Below are 21,408 nucleotides of genomic sequence, written 5' to 3' on the forward strand. Positions count from 1 at the left end.
GTTTGCTCACCCCTGCTCTAGATCATAATTATGGATAAAAGATCTCCCTCCACGCTGCAGAGAAGGGTCAAGAAATTCAGTGATGTCAAAAACCCCACTGGGCACTTTGTACTGCGGTGGTGCCAAGGAGACTCAGTCATAGATCAGAACTCCATTGTGCTAGGGGCTCCACAAACACATAGCAAAACCAGGCCTTGTCCCTAAGAGTTTCCAATCTCAGTCCCTACCAGATGTATGGTGGCTCTGGGAAGAGTCCTTTAGAATTTATAATAGAGATTATGTGACAGTACCATCTTGGCCAACATGCCAGGGATTGAACCAGAGACCCTCCAGACCTTAAAACATGAGCTGGCCACAGCCAGTTCTAAAGCTCTGTAGATTCCTCTGTGGCTTAGCACCCCGGGAGATCTGTAACACACACTCACCAGTGGGTTAGAATTAAACCACTGAGGTTCTAAAGAAATGACTCCAAAAAACTACAGAAGGAGATTCTGTCTGGAGGTTGCTTGAATTTCAGAGCAGGGATCTGAATTCCCTAATTCAGTCCCACAGGATATTTAAAAACCAACAGTCTCTATCCATTTCCTGGGTGGCCTCCAGGGGGCAATAAGATAGAGGAGTTAGAGGCTCTCCCCAATTCTGTTTAGTTTTCAGTTTCATGCCCCCTCCCCACCTTAGAGCATCCTGAATTTCCAGCGGAGTAGAAAGCATTCTCTGCCAGCGCAAGGTGCCATGGTAACCAGACAGTGAAGCAGATCAAGGAGACCCACGGTACAAATACCAGATCATTGGAGACAAGGGGGAAAAAAAACTCCTGAATCCAAAGCACCCTGAACTTTGGGGAAATTAGTATCTGGATCCAGATTGGATCTTTTCTAGCGCCTCTAGGAAAAACCAATCTAATCCAACCTTCTTGGGAAATGGGCCCAAATAAAATCAACATGCACTGTCCCTTTAAGGTTCAAATCACTGATGAGCCCTTCCAATGCCTAGGTAAGCGTGCCTTTGATCCCACCCTCACCCCCTACTTTCCTTTGCATTTGAGATACCAGCCACAAGGGAAATTTTACCTTAATGAGAATCTTCCTCTTCAGCTGGTTCGGAGAGGGGAGCCCGTCAGCAGATATATCCACCGGCTTGGTCAAGAGCATGTCCCCAAAAACCTTCTTAAAATTCTGAGCCATGTTCCTCTGCTGTGCAATACTGCAATGATCTTCAATGGACAGGATGACGGGATATCTGGTAGGTGGAAAAGCAGGAGGGAACAAAGGGGTTAAATAACAGAGTGGTGACTAGGGGACGGTCAACATTCTGTAACTGCATGCATTAACTACTAGCACCAACTTGCAGGAATTTCCCAGTTGCCAACTAGACAACTCTACAAGTTACTCTCCACACAGTCTGGTTTCAGCTTCCTTTTCATCCCCTGGACATTATAGATTTCACTCTAATCCCCACCAAGATGAACAGAAGTTTTCTGCCCCTTGGCCCAGTAGAGTCCGTCTGTACACTGCAATTCAGGACTGGGCTGAGAGCGGGAACAGAGACACCTCCCAAAAAACTGCAGGATGCTGCCCAGTTGAGTTTAAGCTAACAAAAATTTTCCTCCCCACCAACACAGAGAAGGACAATGACTTTCATGTAGGAACCAAACAGACTACAAATATGGTGAATGTATTTATAATACACAACACAAGCAGGCACTTTGGTGCCTCCTGCTGACCATGGCCCTCTTGTGGAGAAACAATCACATCTGTGCCATTGGTAGGACAGGAGCCCATAGTCAGAGTTGTTTCTGTACAGTTTAGCAAGAAGAACTTCAGTGTCTGATCATTGGTGTACTGTCCATGTGTGCATGAGGGTCACATAAAAACCATCACGGAAAAAAGTTGTACATGATGAGTACAAAGGGGAAAATAAGCCCTTGGCTGCAACATCAGAGGACACTAACTAAGGCTATAAGCATCACTTGTCCCAGAAAATCCCAGGCTACCAGAGAAATTACATTTAGTCCCTGCACAGTGGACACATTCATCTGCAGGGATCCTAGTTTTCAGTGATAAAAAAACAAAATTCTCCAATAAAAACCATAAAACTCCGCATTTTTCCACAATTAAAAATGTAACTCTAAACTTTAGTTTCCTTAGCCACAATATACATAGGTATCAGTTGAACACAACATTTTATTGATATGTTTACAACTTTTAAGCAAGTTCGAAGCCTACCAGTGCCATCAATCATTATAATAAAATACAATTAATACAATGATCCAGACACAGTGCATTGTTTCTTTACTGCTATTAGTGGCCCTGCTCTTTCAGCATCTTGTTTTCGTTTCTTTTCATTCAGTTTATGTTTCCTGCTTTCCAGGTGCTCTACAACTGTCTGCCTTCTAATGTAATCTACAGCCTTGCTACATGCAGGAGGGTGCATGCAGGAGGGTGCAGGAGGGGTGCAGGGTGCGGCAGGAGGGGTGCAGGGTACGAGGTGCAGGAGGGGTTCAGGGTGCAGGAGGGGGCTCAGAGCATGGGGTTGGGGTGCAGGAGGGGTTCGGACTCTGGGGTGGCAGCAGCGCACACCGGGGCCAGGGCAGGCTCCCTGCCTGCCCTGGCCCCTGCGCCGCTCCACTCCAGGAAGGGGCTGGAACCATATCCCTGCGGCCCGGCAGGGGCGGGGGGGGGGAAGGGCACAGGGCTCTGTGTGCTGTGTTGCCGCTCATCCAGGTACCTCCCCCAAAGCTCCCATTGGCCACGGTTCCCCGTTCCCAGCCAATGGGAGATGCAGGGGGCAGTGCCTGGAAGCCATGGCAACGCACAAAGCCTTCTGCCCCCCCATCCCTCCCCAGGCCGCAGGGACATAGTTGTGCTGGCCGCTTCCGGGAGCGGTGCGGGGCTTGCAGGGCCACAGGGGGCAATCCCATGGGCCGGATGCGGCCTGTGGGCTCTAGTTTGCCCACCCCTGGCCTGGAGGTAGGCTGGGGGCGGGCTACTTGGCGGGCCGCATGCTTGAGACCCTGATTTAGTCAATGGTTAATATATGTTTTTACTCTTTCACAAAATGAAAAAACTAAAAAGAGTCTCTGTAAAAACGCAAATTCTGTGCTTTTCTGTGTTTTTCCATGGCAAATGGATTTCTAGGAGCCCTGTTTATCAGCAAGGACACTAGTCAGACTTATCAAGTAGAGTCAGCAAGTTCAAACCTAGAGAGAAGTTAGGCCCTACATTTTCAGAAGTGTTACTAATTCTAGGTGCTCAGTTAACACTCCCCCGCCAGATTTAGAGCATGCCAAGCACTTATAAATCCTACGGACTTCAGCCAGAGCTGGGGGCTCAAAGCTCCTCTGAGTACCTGGACCAAAAGTGTCTCCAGTTGGGCACCCAAAGTTAACGGACATTTGAAAATTCAGGCATAAATACCATGCTCAGCATCACAAAGTGATCCCATGAGAGAGCCAGGGACAGAACTCCCAAGACGTTGACCAAATGAGGACATTCTTTACGGGTGAAATCACCCCTGTGCAGTGGGGGCAACAGTGCTTAATTTGTGCCAGGGCTTGCCAGGGCTGAGCCTTAGCATCTCTAGGCTTGGCACATCAGTTATGAAAGTAAAAAAATTGCTTGAGCCCCAGCACCTAACAAAGTAAACACATTGGGGGGGTGGGGGGGAAAGAGGAACAAAAGGCCTGCATGGGTCACTTCACGCTCACTTAACCCTGCTTGGAGGCTTCCGGTGTGTCCTTTGCACAAACATGAGTTTCACCCTAGCTGAATCAGGATCAGACCCATGAAGATTCTGCCTTTTGTACACCTGTTCTACTTACTCAGAGGTCATGAAGGCATGTTCCTTGATGGTCATCAAGACGTCAGAGAATTTGATTTTGGTGGTTAAGGTGTGTCCATGGTAAATCACGGGCATCCCATCAGGGCCATCCCAGCAATCCACTAAAACAGAACCCAATGGGAAACTTAACCAAACTCAGTGATGCAAACAAGACGTCAGCGCAAAACGGGTCAAACCAAGCTAGCTCTGCAGGGGAATCAATGTTGGATGGGAAAAGGAGAGAGGTGAAAATCAAGGATCTTTCTGAGAAAACAATGACTTTAACAAGTACAAGACGGTTCAACAAACAAAATCTCCTTAACCCTTTCAGTGCGAGGGCACATGCAACCATAGCATTATGCCGGGTATTGCAAGAGTGTCAAAATGCAGCATGCCAGGACAATAACAGTGCTAACAGCATTTCAGTGGCACCTTCCATGCAAAGATCTCATAGCTCTCTATCTACTTCCATGGACTGAGTCTCATAACAACCAAGAAAGTGAATCTCTTCATCTTACAGATGGGGAAACTGAGGCATGGAGCCATGATGTGACTTGCCCCCACTCACACAGCCAGTCAGTGTCGGAGGGAGATTAGACTTCAGGTCACCTGATGGAGCTGCTTGAAATTTTTCGACTGAAGATCTTTGAGTTAAAAATGGTTTGGTTGAAATCAAAATATATTCTATAAAAACAAATGTAATTTTCACTAAATGTTCGATTTGCTGACAATCAAGATCCTCACTGAAAACAGTTTCATTTAGAAAAAAAATTTCAATTAAAAGAAAAATGCGGAATTTTCTGTGACAAATTCCAAAAGAAACAGCTTCGTTAACATTTGTTGTGAAAATACAATTGGGTTTTTTAAAATGAACTTTGCCTCCCACTCCCCTGTTCTAACCACTGCAGCAGGCTGCCTTCTGGAATACAGCATAAGCATGTGAAGAGATGGCAGGCCAGACTGGTAAAGGCAGGGAGGTGCCTAACTCCCACTGACTGCCAAAGGGAGTTAGGAGCCTATATGCCTTTAAAAATCTGCCCCAGAGTGCCAGGCTGTGGCATTAGGACAAGGTTCAGGTGGGTGGTAGCTCTATCCCCACTGTTGCTATTTGGTCCCAGGAAAGAGGGGTGGGCTGCGACCCACAGCCCAGGCATGGCATGGAGCAGGATAGAAAGATGGGGCCATGCCTGCCAAAAACGGCCCTCGGGACAGCCCCGAGGGCACACACTTTCTAAAGGCGCTGGCTCACTCACGGCACAGCAGGCCCCATTTCACAAAAAGAACCAAGGGCCTCAGCTGAGGGCAGCACAAAATTCATGGCCAGTGCTGAAAAACAGGAGCCAGCCCCTGCTAGGTACTCACACTCAATGCAGCGGCATCCCATACGCAGGCAGCGCGCGTAGGCTTCCAAGGAGGACTCACTGGAGAACTGATCCCCCGTCAGGTACCTTCCACGCAAAAGAAACACGCCATCAAAATAAAGTAATTCACCACGGAAGAGAACACGGAGAGCTCTGCATGGGACATCACGGGAGTGAGCAGGACCGGTGCAAGCCACAACCTGGCTTCCTGCTGCTAGAATACGACAGAGACACTGTCCTCCTCTTCTACCCATCCCATCTCTCGTGCTACCCACAGGAATGGTTCAGATCTACCCACCCTCAGTCCTGCTGGGCTGCAAACTCAATCTGCAGGGCTGTGCCCTTTCCTGCTGATGGCACCTGTGACTGAACAGACGGGGAAGCAAACCCAAGCTGCCTTCCGCTCCGTGAGCCACACAAAGCACCATCAGCATTTGCCAGCAGGAGGACGTTCCGTTTCCATGGTTCTAAGAGGGTTTTCCACACAGCAGCATTTCAAGCAGTCGATCTCACCCTTGCAGGCTTTTTCTTATAACCCATTGGAGAGGCGGGGGAGGTCGATAATGCGGATGGTAAATAAAGCAATAGGACGACAGCCCATGCTCTCAGACTGCAGCCAGCGCAGAGGTGCTCCTGCCCATGCACAGAACGAAACACCACCGGAATCTAGCAGTGGGGAGGCCTGGAGTATTGGGGAGGTGTCTCTGATGAACAGGGCCACAGACTGAAACACCCAGGGAATCGTCATGCCACAGGAGTTGGCACAAAAGGGAGAATTTCAGTACTGCGTAATGGAGTGGGAGGCCTGCAAGGATGGACGCATGAGGGCTGGGGAGAGACACCTCTCCCCCTTCCTTACGTGTTATGTGAGGAGGAGATCCAGTAATGGGAGAGGGGGTTGTTCATGTTCTCCGCGCACACTGCGTCCAGCTGCGAGTTCCAGATGCTGTTCTCTTTGGAGAAGAGGAAGGTGAGAATCTGCCCAAGAAGGAACAAAAAGACGTCAAAGGACAATAAGGATTTTACTTCATGGCTTGTAACTGACGCAGATGCAGACACAAGCCAGATCATCCCCACCCTCAGCCCACGCAGTCACAAGGGCCGGGACAGTTCCTAATGCAGTGCAGGCCATACCTGGCCCCAGTGAAGCCAATGGCAGTCTGCCCATGACTCCAGTGGCAGCAAAGTGATAAAGGGCCTGCTCTAACCCCAGTGAAATTAATGGGCAGACGGGGATGGGAGTTGATTGTTTAAGGTCTCAGTGCTGCGGGACTTTAAACATATCTACACACAGCAAGGGACAGGACACCTTATTTAATCTCTGTCAACTAATAGACTATATTATGTGGCATGATTATTATTAATAATCACCAAATAATTCAATTAAACAAATAATTCTCTACCCCAAGGGGTCTTCCTAACCTTGCAAGGTCAACACAACCAGACAGAGCCCCATGGAGCATTCTGGTGGGGAGTTCAAATGCCCGTTGTTTGGTCCCAATCACAGGGAATTGGGGCATTTAAATTCTCTCATGCAACATGGTGACAATCGAGTGCTAACTATTCATCGGGATGACCACATACAGCAATGCTATGGAAGAGAAACTCAGACCCTTCAAGCAGCATTACACATGATAAAGGTTAGGGCACACTCCCTATGAAGAACACTAGATCAACTGACTGAGCTGCCCCATACCTTATTCTGAGACCCCCTCAACCCCATTTTTAATACCAATAGCTTCCTCGGAGCCTCACCTCATCCAGAGAGAAATAAGGCTCTTCAATCTCTCTCAGTGGGTCTCTCAGAAAGTTAAACATGAACTCCTGAACCTGGAGGGTGTCTGTAGCCCAGAGTTCCTGCAAACACAGGGACGGGGAGGAAGAGTTTTGCTTTGTGTGAAATGAACATTTTCAGAAGCTTCCATTTAAAAAGCACATTGAGTTCATTTAATTTGCTGATTTAAATTAAAAAGGGGTCTCAAAGGAAAAGGATCCAGGACTGGGAATTGAATTGTTAATACGAATCAAGTAAACTAATAGCGAACTCAACCCAAGTAACTCTGACCATTGTTAATTAGATCTTATGATTTTTATGATTTCAGATATATTCCTCTCTGCTCATGCTGTCCTCTGCTACTGAAAAACGCTCCCCACCCAGACAGACCCAGGTTGTGGAGGGAGGTGCCAGGCAACAGAAGCCAACCTGGCTCCTTTTTGTCAGTTTCTCTCCTGGCACATCAGCATCTTTCATTAGGTCAGCCAGGAAGGCACACACGGGGTTGCTGCAAGGGGGGAGCTCCATGCTATAAAATATTCAGTATTCTCACTGGAGTTACAACCTGCATCAACAATGCCGGTACATGGCTACTGCAGTCAGCTAGGTTCTCCAGTGTGTGCTCTAACTGCCAGGGCCCCTGAGCATGAAGTCTAATTTGCACGATTGCATTAATGAGGGCAATAGTACAGTGGTGGGTGCCACTTATGAACCTAAATAGAGAGAGGTTGCACAGTCTGCAAAATACACAGCACATGCGTTAGCTTTCTGCTTTAGAAGATGCACTTTAAAAAGAAAAGTCAGCGATAAAAATCAATCGTCTGTCAGACTCTGCTGGCCGTCACAACCACTCTCCTGAGCAGACAGGCAGAGACAAGCACTGCTTCTGCTACCTTAACCCTTTGGACTGATCTAACAGTCATGATCTAAGGGACCAGACCAAACCCTCTTCTCCCCACCCCACCTCCATCACGGAACCTCCATGTTCCCCAAGTATTTGACTAGGATCTGCCCCCGCTACTTTCCCCTGTTCCCAGACCAGGATGGCCAGATGAGATGCCTTCTTAAGATGGTCAGTGCTCTTCCTTAATCAGCCTGCCGTTCCTGACAGGAAGCATTGTGCTCCCAGAAGCCTCAGTGGCAGAGCGCGCCATTACCCGAGCACTCAGCACTACCAGATCAGAGTCATCCTTTGGACACTGGCTCCCTACAGATTGCCCGTATCAGGGGAGAGTGGAGTCCCCTTTCTCCTCTCTTGCTTGACCTTTGGGGAGCTCACCATCTGATACTCCAGTAAGAACTTCTGGAACTCCAGCAGGGACACCTTGGAGTGCTCAAGTCTCTCCCCACACCTGGGGGGGAAGGACACAGAGAGAATCCATAATCAGTGATCTCATTGCTTTGCTGAATGGTCTCTGGGATCCATCGGAGGCGGGAAGCCATTATAGATCAGGATGGCACATGCAAGTAACACACAACATCCCGCAGAGAGCAACACAGCAAACCCCACTGCCACCCCAGCACCAAGAAGAGAGAAACTTTTGGTGGTGCACACACAACAGAATCATGTCAGGAAACAAAGAGACAAGCGCTCCTCTCCCCAGCTTGAGCCACCTGCGCCTGGACACTGCATTTGCCTGGGGCACCATGTTACAAGCAATACAGCACCAAGAGAGTGGCAGGCCAGAGAAGAGCAACAAAATTAATCAAGGAGCTAGCGGGCTTGACTTGTAAGAAAAGATTAAAAGAGCACGGCTAAGGGATAACTAAGGACAAGGCATGGTAACAGCCTACAAACAGATGAAGGATATAAACATCAAGGAGGGAGAGGAACTGTTAGAGAGGCGGGGGGCAGAACGAGGGGTGATGTGATAAAGTCAAGAAAAATGTTGGCTCACTGTCAAGAACTTCCTCTGAGTGAAACATACTAGAGGCATCAGGACAGTACATAGGACTAGCAGAACTAGACTAGACAAGACGCTAGAAATCCTGCACTGGCTTCTAGGACAGTGACTCACTGAGCTGGTAGGTTTTTCCACCTCCAGCTTCCACAATTGCATTGAACTTCTGCTTAGCCACAGCACATGGGCAAGTGAGGGCATGGTTTGCCAATGTACCTTGAGCACCATCTGGATGGGATGACCTCTAAGGGTCAGAGGGGCTTTAGTTACCAATGGCTAAGCCCCTTCGTTTTCAGTTTAAACCGATTTTGACCGAAAAATTCCCGGGTTTTACAAAAAGTATTATTCATTTTTTTCTGATTTTCACCCTACTTTTGTATCGTCCAAATATACATAAAATAATGTGTTTTATTAGGAAAATACAATACATTACATGAACTATATGTATTACAATAATACATTAGTCTGTGTGTATGATGCAAAGCTGCCTGTTGAAGTAAGGCTGTGTATTAGTCTAGAAGATACACACACTCAACAAACAGGTAGGCACGCAAGCTCTGAAGTGTGTGCCAGTCTGAACGTGCTGATGAATCTCACGCCCACCACGTACACATTTCAAGCTGTTAGCAGATAACAGTTTAAAGTTTTGACACGCTAAAATGTGAGGAAAACGAAAATCTGTCTCTGGAAAACGAAAATCTGTCTCAGACTACGTTTCAGAACACAAGAAAGTATTCAAAAGTTAAAACACAAAACCAGGAGAAAAGGATGAAGTTGAGTGTTTATGCTGCAAATGGTGAGGCCCAATTATTAGATGTAAATATTTATAGGCTAATAGTTCTAAGTCTACAACAGTAAACTGGTCATTCAAAGGAAAAGTTCTATTTGGGGATTAGAGAGATATTGTTTTCTTAAACACAGAGGTGGCATTGTGTTTTGAGTTCTGTTTTAGTTCTGCAGCAAACCACATTGAATTCCACTCATCAAAGCATTAATCTACTGAATATTTCTTCCCCCAGTCCTTCCATCCACCAAAATAAACCCTGATATTTACCCAGAAAAATTGACAGTTTTTTGCACTGATTTTCACCTGTTTTTGTTGTTGTGGTAATAAACACTGACAAATTCCCAGGAAAAATTAAATAAAATAAAAACTGAAAACAAAGGGCCTTACCAATGGCCCACACAGTCCTTGGCCTCTCTGATGAGACTGTCAACATTGCAGCTGGTTAGCGTCAATTGTGGGGACAGCTTTTGAGATGTGGGCAGTTGTCCCCTAGGAACTGGATCAAGACCAAACTTAGTTCACACAGACCAAACAAACAGCCGTCAGAGGGTGACAACTTTTGGTTGCTAGTGACCTGGGCTGGATTGTCTCTGGTGAGCTAGAGGCGAGAGTCTCCAATACTCACCTCCTGACCCCAGTGGTTCCACAACAGAGATGCTGGTTTAGAACATGCGTAAGCATGAGCAGAATCCTCTCTGATGAGCAAGGTGCGCACAGGACGGCTCATGCTCCCACACAACTGCCAACACCCATGCACACTGAAAGTGTAAGGAAATAGCCTGCCACCCCCCATGCCCAAAGTGAGAGAGGCATTTACCTTTCCAGGAACGGGAGCTCCATCTGCAACAGAAGAAACACACATGTCAACTTCTTTACAAGACTAGACCTCAAATGCAGCAGGGCTAATACTGTGGGTACGTGCATGGCCCTGGAACCTGGGATCCTTTGCTGACCTTCACCAGTTGAATTCGGGTCCACAGTGCTTCAGAGGAAAGCCTGCGCTAAGCAGAGCTACACAAGGTGAAAAGGTCTGTCTCTCCTTCTGCACATACAGGCTCCCTCCTGTACTAGGCACACGCCCCTGTCAATTAGGCAGACATCCCAATGTTCCCGGGACAATCTCACCGTTAGCACAGAGTAACTGGGCTTGTTCACTGCTGTCCTGCGCCTTGTGCCATCATTTACACCAGTACAAAGTGAGTCAGTGGAGAATTTGGGTTTAGGAGCATTTTACATTCTCTTTGATCCAGGCCTGAAACACAAGGGGCAAATTGGTGGGGAACCAGCCCCGCTGCGTGTTGATGACTGGAGTAAGAGGGCAGGGGCTCAGCCTACCTTTGACAGGCTCCACAAGGACAAGGAGCCTACATGCATCCGACGAAGTGGGTATTCACCCACAAAAGCTTATACTCCAATGCTGTTAGTCTAGAAGGTGCCACAGGACTCTTTGCCACTTTTACAGATCCAGACTAACACGGCTACCCCTCTGATAAAGGACAAGGAGGCAATTCAGGTTCACCTGGGACTAATTAACTCACTGAGAAACGGGGAGGCAATTACTTAGACAGGAAAGTGTATGGGCCTGATAAATGGCAGCTTCTCCCAGTCAAGGTGAGCTAGAGACCAGGGGCTCCTGGGGAGAGGAACAATTCTCCACAATACAGAAGGAAAGCTCCCAAGGGGAGAGCTTCTCCAGGGAGCCTGGGGAGGAGGCTCACCGGGAAAGGAATCATGATGCTAGGTGGGAGAGGCTCCGAAAGGGAAGTGCTACGAATGCCGTGTGTTGGCGGAACCTGCCCATGGAAGCACTTCACCAGTGAGCAACAGAAGTCCTAGATCTTACGGATTACAGGCTGTTCCAAGGAAGGGTAATCCCAGTTTGATCTCTGTGGGGACTCCAACCCAAGAGGAGACACCCTTCTCCAGCTGATGATGAGAGGCCCTGGCTCCAGAAGAAGCTCTGAGGCCAATGGGACCTTGCTGGTAAGGGAGCTGGACATAAGTGGGTTGATGGATCATGATTAACTCAGCCCCTCTCCCCTCCAGCTAGAAAAGCTGGGGTGGGGGCCTATTTGTATAACGTGCCACCTTTGAGTTAAATAAGTTAACAGGGCACTGCTCAACATACATGAGCTTCACTGGACTCACTGAAGCCCACTAGAGGAAACTGAGGCAGACACACAAATGCATTGCTGTACCAGGCCGCCAAGGACACCCCAGGCGTGAGGGCCTCCCATACACTGCCCCTCCATCTTAGATGTATAGCTGAACAATGGTCTTCCTTGCTCCATCCTACCTCTGGAACCAAGTGCAATGATTAAGTGCAGCCGCTGGACCCAGTCTCTCACCAGGATCTGCCCAGCTTTGTTAAACGTCCTTCCGACACAGCTAAGGCCCACAGACTAGCCCACAATGCTCTGATCTCATCAGCAGGAGAGAGAACAGGAACCTACAAGCTAATCACACTGAAGTGATAAGTTATCAGCCTCTGAGCTTTGGAAGGGCCAAGGATGGGTCTGATCGTCCCATTCGTATTTGAATGGGAGAAAAAACATGGTTGGAGGATGATAGAACCTCCAAAAAAGACAAATCCCAGAGCTCTGGGCACATCACTTCGCTTAACAGCCTCAAGGGAAAATCCGGATGTGCAGCAGGTGAAGGCTATGCCGTGAAACACTTGATTCACTGATTCCAGATTTGCCAACTGTCTGGCAATCCATGGTAATCACTCGCACAGCGTGAAGTGGGGGGGAGTCACTGCCAGCTAACCTCCAAATGTGCCTTCTTTCCCTTCCCTACTGACGTTGCTCTCCCCCGACCCCTCCCTGTGCACTGAAATGAGCCAGAATCCCAACCTCCAGGGGCGCTCTGATAGTTGCAACCAGCCTCATGATGTGGCTAGCGTACACAAAGCACAGGGGAACGTTGGCCAGAGGGGCTAGAGCAGAGGTGGGCAAAGTATGGCCCCGAGGGCCACATCCGGCCCACGGGACCCTCCTGCCCGGCCCCTGAGCTCCTGCCCCGGGAGGCTGTCCTTCGGCCCCTCGCTCCACCACCGGCACAGTGCTCCGGGCGGCGGGGCTGCGAGCTCCTGGGGCAGCGCAGCTGCAGAGCCCGGCCTGCCCCGGTGCCCTGAGCTGCGCGGGGGCTGTACCGCCGCCGGAATAGCCAAGCGCGGTGAGGGGGCAGGGAGCGGGGGGGGGGGTGGATCGAGGGCAGGGGAGTTCGGGGTGGTGGTCAGAGGGTGGGGGTGTAGATAGGGTTTCGGGGCAGGAACAGGGGGTTGAATGGGGGCAGGGGTCCCTGGGGGGCAGTCAGGAAGGAGGGGGGGTTGGATGGGGCGGCAAGGGGCAGGCAGGGGCAGGGGTCCTGGCGGCAGTCAGGGGACAGGGAGAAGGGGTGGTTGGATGGGGCAGGGGTCCCAGGGAGGGGCAGTCAGGAATGAGAGGAGGGGTTGGATGGGGTGGCGGGGGGCAGTTAGGGGCAGGGGTCCAGGGCGGTCAAGGGGGGTTGGGTGGGGCAGGGCTGTCAGCGAACGGGGGGGTTGGATGGGGCAGGTGTCCCGGGGGAGGGGGGGCTGTCAGGGAACAGTGGGGGTTGGATGGGGAGGAGTGAATGGGGCAGGGGTCCCGGGGGGGCTGTCAGGGAACAGGGGGGGTTGGATGGGGCAGGAGGGACAGATAGGAGGTGGGAGCCAGGCCATGACCCCCTCCCCTAACTGGCCCTCCATACAATTTCCAAAATCTGATGCAGCCCTCAGGCCAAAAAGTTTGCCCGCCCCTGGGCTAGAGGGGCAACGTGTTAAAAATGATAGGGAGGAGAGAGCAGAAGTGCAAATGCATGAATCCTGCAGCCATAATAAGGGGAACATCCGCAGGGTAGTTCGGCACTGGAACGGAAACATTCCCTTGCCCCACTCAGGCGGCTGTATCAGTGGCCAGGGGAAGGAGAAAGATGCAAGGCAAGGAATGCTCCCATAGTGAAGGAGAGAGGGAGAAAAGGGTGGAAGCATGCAGGACAGACACGTCCTGGGCAGACGAGTTCATGTATGTATGTGAAGTACCAGAAACGCCAATCACTCCCTTTACCAAGTCACTCCAAACCATCTCCTCTCACGGCTGGCAAGTTTCTGCCCCTCCCGGGCACCCCCAGCACAGAGAACTTGAGCCATCTCACCGTTTTCTGGGCGTCGTACATCAGGCTTCGGTAAAGCTGGGCGAACTGGCTGTACGTTATATCCCCATTCCTCTGCTCCACATCCTGCAGCCAAGAGGAGCAGAAATAGGACAGCAGCTGTGATCACACGCGACACCATGCTCTTCATGGCCTGGACAGCCCTCCCATCACTGGGGCTTGCTGCAGGGGCAAGTGGTCCCTGCAGGGAGGGCAAGGTGAACATTTTGCCCAACCATGCCCGCTGCCCTTTTGTGCATGCGCTGCAACGAGGAGGGCCACCGCGGCACCACACAGGGTCTAGAAACATGTTTCAGAAACCTATCACCCAGATCTGGGTTTCTGCTGGCAAGCATCACTAAGGCTGGGTCTCACCGATACCTCTGCCTGCAGAAGGCAAAGGGTGTGAACTCTGACTGATGCAGAATATGCCTGCCACTGTAGCAGCATGCCAGACACTCTGCCTCCAAGCTTACACCCTCCCCCACAGCTTACAAGCTGGAGCAGGAGGAAACTCAGACATATTCTGCTCCCTGTGGGTGCCGGGAGATCTGCAAAGCAAAGAGTTCTGTGCAGTAAAAGCAACCTATTCCGCACTGCTGCTTCCGGGCAGGAGGCTACAGGGAGGGAAGCAGCAGTCTTCACAGGAAATTCAAACCCCAGCCAGGCCCTGGTGAGTGAGAAACAAATAGAGTCTTCACACACCAGCCATGCACTAAAGAGCAGGAGAATCTTGTGACTAGGGTAGGGGGCTGAGATCGCAGAACTCCTGGGTTCTATTCCCTGTCTCTGCCACCGACTTCTTGCAGCTGCAGGTAAGTCACTTTCACCTCTCCATGCCCCAGCTCTCTATCTACAAAATGGGGTTCATGCGGGCTTATTTCACAGTGGTCTTGTGAGGTGTAACAAATTTCACATGTCTTTCGAGATCCTCAGGTGGCATCGTTTAGAACTGCCTGCCAATCGCATGGGTGGCGGAGCCTGCAGGGACTCAGTGACCATTGCACAGGAGTGGATAAAGCTCCATCATTCCAGATGATCATTGCCCTGCCCTCCCTGAGGCAGCATGTTTGCGAGTTGCCCATGACCCGGCCATCCCTAGTTCTATGGTGACCTGACGCAGCCAGCTGCCGGATCAGCTCAGTGTTTGCACAAGGCTGCAGGGTCAGGCAGCAGCCTGCTGGGCTGAACTTCTCTTCTCCTCGGTTCAGTGCTCGGTTCAGCCAGGACAGGATGTGCGACAAGCGGCATGGGTATGTGCACCCCCACCTCTGAGCATGGGAGCATCTCGGGGAGCAGGGACAACAAAAACATGGGAAAGGTCAGAAAGCCATAAACACCAGCTGGTGAGGAGGGGCATAAGGAGGATGGGACAGAAAATCAAGCTGGCCACATAGAGGCCAGGGAGTTGCATGAACGGGGATTTGGCACCATTTCATTCACTGCAAGAGGGTAAGAACGGGCTGGGAAGCCTGGCACTCAGACATGCACAGCTTTATAGTCACAGGTGGGACTGGTTTAAAACCAGGCAAAAGGCTGCCGTGGGTCCAGAGACAGGTGCCTAGCAAGGCAACAGACCCTTTATCGCCTCGCTACACACCAGCCTCTGGATCCTTGGGTTTAGAGTGGGGATGGGGAGAGGGATTGTGACCGGTCAGGGTAAAGCCTGAGCACTCACCGTTAATCTCTCCCGCAGGAACCGCATGTTTGGGACTCGGTAGTTGACCTGGGACAGCATGTTTTTCAAATCCTTAGCTGAAATCCTAGCTCAGCAGAGGAAGGAGGGGAACACACACAGTTAGCAACTCTGCTTTCATGGACTGAAGAACCCAACCCCCAAACCGCAATGCTCTGTCCAGAAAGCAGAATGTTTCCGCAGGGGAGCAAGGAGAAGTAACCATCCAAAATACCCCAAGCTGGCATCAACCATCAAACACAGAACAGATGGGCATCTAGCCCTGCCTGGCAGGAAGCCGGGGAGGGTCCTCAGGGTAGATTAAAGAGGAGATCCTTAGCCATATAAGCTTTCATGCCCACACAGTGCAGTGAGCCCCTAAAGCTCGAAACGGGATATGCAGTACTGAAGGGGCCATTACAGGAGTCTGTATTGTTCCCTAGATTTGAATTACCTGGAGCTACTCAGAGACTTGAAGGCCAGAAGGGAACATCACAATCATCTAGTCTGATCTCCTGCACATCGCAGACCACAGAACCTCACCCACCCACTCCTGTAACAGGCCCATAACCTCTGGCTGCGTTACTGACATCCTCACAACATAATTTAAAGACTTCAAGCTACAGAGAATCCACCATTTACTCGAATTCAAACCAGCAAGTGACCCTTGCCCCAGACTGCAGAAGAAGGTGAATAACACCCAGGTCTCTGTCAATCTGACCTGTAGGAAAATTCCTTCCCAACCCCAAATATGGCAGCTAGTCTTGGAGCAGTGGGTGAGACCCACCAGCCAGACACCTGGGAAAGAATTCTCTATAATAACTCGGAGTCCTCCTTGAATAGTGTCTCATGTCTGGGCATTGGAGATATTTGCTAACAGCAATCACGGATGAGCCATTGTAGACAACCTCAACATACCATCCCCTCCATAAACTTATCAGTCTTGAAAGAAGTTTACATATAAAATGATGGGATCTAAATTAGCTGTTGCCACTCAAGACAGAGATCATGGAGTTACTGTGGATAGTTCTCTGAAAACATCCACTCAATGTGCAGTGGCAGTCAAAAAAGCTAACAGAATGTTGGGAATCATTAAGAAAGGGATAGATAATTAGACAGAAAATATCGTATTGCCCCTATATAAATCCATGGTACGCCCACATCTTGAATACTGCGTGCAGATGTGGTCCCCCCATCTCAAGAAAAGATACATTGGAATTGGAAAAGGTTCAGAAAAGGGCAACAAAAATGATTAGGGGTATGGAACAGCTTCAGTATGAAGAGAGATTAATAAGACTTGGACTTTTCAGCTTGGAAAAAAGATGATTAAGGGGGGATATTGTAGAGGTCTATAAAATCATGACTGGTGTGGAGAAAGTAGATAAGGAAGTTATTTACTCCTTCTCATAAGACAAGAACTAGGGCTCACCAAATGAAATTAATAGGCAGCAGGTTTAAAACAAACAAAAGGAAATATTTCTCCAGATAACGCACAATCAACCTGTGGAACTCCTTGCCAGAGTATGTTGTGAAAGCCAAGACTATTACAGGGTTCAAAAAAGAACTAAAGTTCATGGAGGATAGGTCCATCAATGGCTATTAGCCAAGATGGGCAGCGATGGTGTCCCTCGCCTCTGTTTGCCAGAAGCTGGGAATGGGCGACAGCGGATGGATCACTTGATAATTACCTGTTCTGTTCATTCCCTCTGGGGCACCTGGCATTGGCCACTGTTGGAAGACAGGATACTGGGCTAGACGCACCTTTGGTTTGACCCAATATGGCTGTTCTTATGTTAGGGTTTTTTGCCCCCACTACTCCCCTTGGAAGGCTGTTCCAGAACTTCACTCCTCTGACGGTTAGAAACCTTCACCTAATTTCAAGCCTCAACTTGTTGATGGCCAATTTATACTCATTTGTTCTTTTCTGTGCCAACATTGGCCCTTAATTTTAACTCCTCTCCCTCCCTGGTGTTTATCTCTCTCATGTGTTTATAGAGAACAATCATATCTCCCTCCAGCCTTCGTTTTGTTAGACTAAACAAGCCAAGCTATTTAAGTCTCCTTTCATATGGTAGGTTCTCCAAACCTCAGATCATCCTAGTATCCCTTCTCTGTACCTGTCCAGTATGAATTCATCCTTCTTAAACGTGGGAGACCAGAACTGCACACAGCGTTCCAAATGAGGTCGCACCAGTGCCTTGTACAAAGGTATTAATGCTTCCCTGTCTCCACTGGAATACCTCACCTGATGCACCCCAGGACTGCCTTAGCCTTTTTCGCAAACGTGTCACACAGGTGGCTCACAGTCATCCTGTGATTGACCAACACACTCAGGTCTTTCTCCTCCCCTGCCATTTCCAACTGATAAGTCCCAAGGTTATAGCAAAAATTCTTGTTGTTATCCCCTAAGTGCATAACCGTACACTATTAAATTTCATCGCATGGGGCTATCAGGGTAATGATACAGATGGGCAGGTTATGGTGGCTTCAGTCGGTCTGGATCACCATGCCTTCCGATTCTGATGGGGCAGTGGCCTAGTGCTTAACAGAGACTAAGGACTAGACTGGCTGAGAGTTGGCGGAAACAGCCCAGTGAAATGAGTTGGGAAGGCTTGGGCCTACGAGTCAAGAGCATGTACCAACAGGTAGGCTTGGCATCAGCAAGCCAGCCATGCACCACACTCCCGCCTAGGTCAATGTCAGTCCCACACAAGGAAGGGCTTGGGCCTACAACTGCCCATGCAGCTACTCCAGGAACAACCTACGTGCCTCAGCCAAAAAGAAAAAAAAAAAAAAGCTGGCATTCAGTATTTGTCCTTCAGGCAATGCAAAGTCACAGTGCGATGAATCAGACCTCCCACTGAAACCCAGGAGATCCCCAAGGGGGAAGACACTAGACTCTGTGGCAACCCTAGAGAGACAGACAGCCCAAGTGAGCGTCGTGAACAGCACAAGCGGGAACTGCCAGGACACAGTTTGGTATCGTTTTCCTGCTGAGTCTGATGACACTACCAGCAAGGAGACTCTGTTGGTCTGGGGGAGACCAGGCATGGACGCCCACAGAACAGTGATGTGCAAAGACAGTTCATGTCTGCCAGGAACCCAGAAGGGAAGCCAGTGTGTCTTGTTCGCAGGCGTCCTTCAGCACCAGCCCCGAAGCGATGCTAACCTGAGAGCCGTCTACACAGTGGGGAGGACACACTTCTGTTCAGGTAACAGAGAGCGAGAGTCAGATCATTCTGCAGAAAAAGGCAACAGGCCCAACACACGGCCCCAGCCCTCCCCACCCTCCCCCTTCGAGCAGCAAAATAACCTGCAGAGCCAGCGACACGGAGTCACCCAGAAAGCTGAAACAATAAGATCACCTCCCCTACCAGGAAGAAGTTATTCCTAATGGCCAGTGCTTAATTTGTAATGAAAGAAGTGCCAGGGCTCAAGCAATTAGGTGCAGGTACTTAAGCAATTTTTTTACTTTCATAACTGACATGGCAAGCCCAGAGGTGCTGGGGCTACGAACTGCCAAGCCCAGAGGTGCTGGGCCTCAGCTCCGGCACAAATTAAGCACTGGTAACGGCACAAATCCAGCTTCCTCTGGAAAGACAGTGCGACAAAGATGGGGAACAAACATATTTAATGGAGCTATACAAGGTCTTGGGCAAGCCAGAAAGAAGGCCCACATGCCCAAAACACAGCTACCACGGCCTCAGGAGGACCGGGATTCAGCGGGCATCCAAGGTGGTAGCACGGAGGTCAGACAGGGAAGGGATTCCAAGGGAGCGCAGTTCCAAACACTGGAGGATGGAGCACGCACAGTGGCTGGATCAATGCCACCTGCGACTCCTATTTTGGGATCAGCCACAGGAAATGAATCACAATAGAGGAGCCACAGGATGGTGGGGGGGAGAGACAAGGGAGATTGTTCCTGTGTCATCATCCCGCTATTTGTTTGTCAGCTGCTTTTACCTTCCCTGCCATCCCCTCTGCGGGAAGCAGCGGGTCCTCTCTGTTCCCCTCTGGGGATCCCCCGTGTTTCGCAGCTGTCCATCTTTGAGGCTCTGCATTGTGGCCAAGGTCTAGTCAGGATACCCTTTCGAGACTATTGATGCAGATCCTTAAAGTGGCCGCAGGGGTCACTGTTGAGCATGGCAAGGCGCTAATCCATCTCCTCCGCCTCTCCTGCCTGCCCTGTGCAGAGCAAGGCACGTAGGGTTGCCAACTTTCTACTCGCACAAAACCAAACGCCCTTGCTGCGCCCCTGCCCCTTCTCCAAGGCCCTGCCCCTGCTCACTCCATCCCCCCATCCCTCTCCCCACCCTCACTCACTTGCTCATTTTCACCAGGCTGGCTCTGGGGGTCGGAGTGGGGGGCAGGGAGGGCTCCAGGAGGGGTTGTGGGCTCCAGGGTGGGGTCAGAAAGGAGGAGTTCAGGGTGCAGAAGGGGGATCTGGGCTGAGGCAGTGAGCTGGGATGCGGAAGGGGGTGAGGGCTCTGGGGTGCAGGAGGGGGCTCTGGGCTGGGACTGAGGAGTTCGGAGGGCAGGAGGGGGACTAGGGCTGGGCAGGGGGATCAGGGCTCTGGCTGGGGGTGTGGGCTCTGGGGTGGGGCTAGGGATGAGGGGTTTGGGGTGCAGGCTCCAGTCTGGGACCAAACGGTTTGGAGGGCAGAAGGGGGACCAGGGCTGGAGCAGGGGGCTCTGGGCTGGGACTGAGGATTTCATAGAGAGGAATGGGGCTCAGGGCAGAGGGTTGGGGCGTGGGAGAGGGTCAGGGGTGCAGGCTCTGTGCGGCACTTACCTGAGGAAGCTCCTGGAAACAGCAGCAGCATGTCCCCGCTCCGGCTCCTAGGCAGAGGCACGGCCAAGCAGCTCTGCACGCTGCCCCATCCACAGGCACTGCCCCCCACAGCTCCCATTGTCCGCAGTTCCCAGCCAATGGGAGCTGCAGAGCTGGCACTAGAGACAAGGGCAATGTGCAGACCCTCCTGGCTGCCCCTACGCTTAAGAGCTGGAGAAGGGACATGCCGCTGCTTCCGGGAGCTGCAGGGAGCCTGCCTTAGCCCCACTACACCGCAGATTGGACTTTTAACGGCCGGTCAGCACTGGTCAGCAGTGCTGACCGGAGCCGCCAGGGTCTCTTTTCAACTGGGTGTTCCAGTCGAAAACCGGACACCTGGCAAAAGGGCACGGCTTGTGCTAGGGGAATCCTTGCCACCAGCTCAGTGTTGAACCACATTGCTACAGCCAGGGAATGACTTTCCCTGCAGAGCTTCCTCCACGAGCATCACAGCCCTCTCACCGGGAACTCCCTGCCCACCCATCACGTCACATGCTTGCGGCATCCTAGGTCCAAGAGACAGGGACAATCAGCTGGCCTCACTCAGAACAAAAGAGGAAGAGGGGAGGAATGGGACCATCACCGACAGCCAGCAGAACACCTAAGGGGGAAGGTTGCAGGAAGCAGCTCTCACAAGCTACAGTCATGACTCGAAGCCATGAGATTACAGGACAGACCACAAGGAAGGTGGGCCCCAACCTGTCGCTCCCCATTCATGCTAATACACGATGTGTACTTTGTGCATTCAATACTGATCTCAGTCCCGCCAGAGGTGAGGCTTGGGGCTTATGAAGGGGTGTGTGCATGGGATGGGATGCGTGTAAGGGGAAACCTATCCCTAGGTAGCCGTGGCACACCAGGCCAGTGCATTAGCCTTTACCGCTAGAAACAAGGATTCCAGCTCACAAGGGGACATGAACCTGGCTCTTGCTCACAGGGGGCATCCTGTCTCTATCTTCCAACAAGACACCACTTCATTTCTAAAGCGAAGCGAAGGGCTGGAAGCACCTGGGATTGAGTGGGTCAGTTCTGAGGGGCAGATCTGGGTTTGTGGGGCCCAGGGCTGGACCAGTAAGGGACACAGCAG

General features: G+C 50.7%; 1 protein-coding gene across 12 annotated transcripts in view; it reads right to left on the reverse strand.

Moving 5' to 3' along the window:
* The window catches only part of PLCG1 (phospholipase C gamma 1), a 95,012-nt gene that overhangs the window by 23,994 nt on the left and 49,610 nt on the right, over positions 1-21,408 (reverse strand). For all 12 annotated transcript variants that reach the window (XM_075118805.1, XM_048820155.2, XM_048820156.2 and 9 more), the window contains 9 exons: positions 15,494-15,578; positions 13,819-13,902; positions 10,460-10,482; positions 8,234-8,306; positions 6,936-7,037; positions 6,040-6,158; positions 5,182-5,267; positions 3,821-3,941; positions 1,071-1,239 (listed from right to left, as the gene is read on the reverse strand). In XM_075118805.1, the coding sequence (XP_074974906.1) occupies positions 1,071-1,239; positions 3,821-3,941; positions 5,182-5,267; positions 6,040-6,158; positions 6,936-7,037; positions 8,234-8,306; positions 10,460-10,482; positions 13,819-13,902; positions 15,494-15,578 (862 nt within the window). The remainder of the gene's footprint in view (positions 1-1,070; positions 1,240-3,820; positions 3,942-5,181; positions 5,268-6,039; positions 6,159-6,935; positions 7,038-8,233; positions 8,307-10,459; positions 10,483-13,818; positions 13,903-15,493; positions 15,579-21,408) is intronic.

The sequence above is a fragment of the Caretta caretta genome, chromosome 13, assembly GCF_965140235.1.
Source record: "Caretta caretta isolate rCarCar2 chromosome 13, rCarCar1.hap1, whole genome shotgun sequence".
Taxonomy (NCBI): domain Eukaryota; kingdom Metazoa; phylum Chordata; order Testudines; family Cheloniidae; genus Caretta; species Caretta caretta.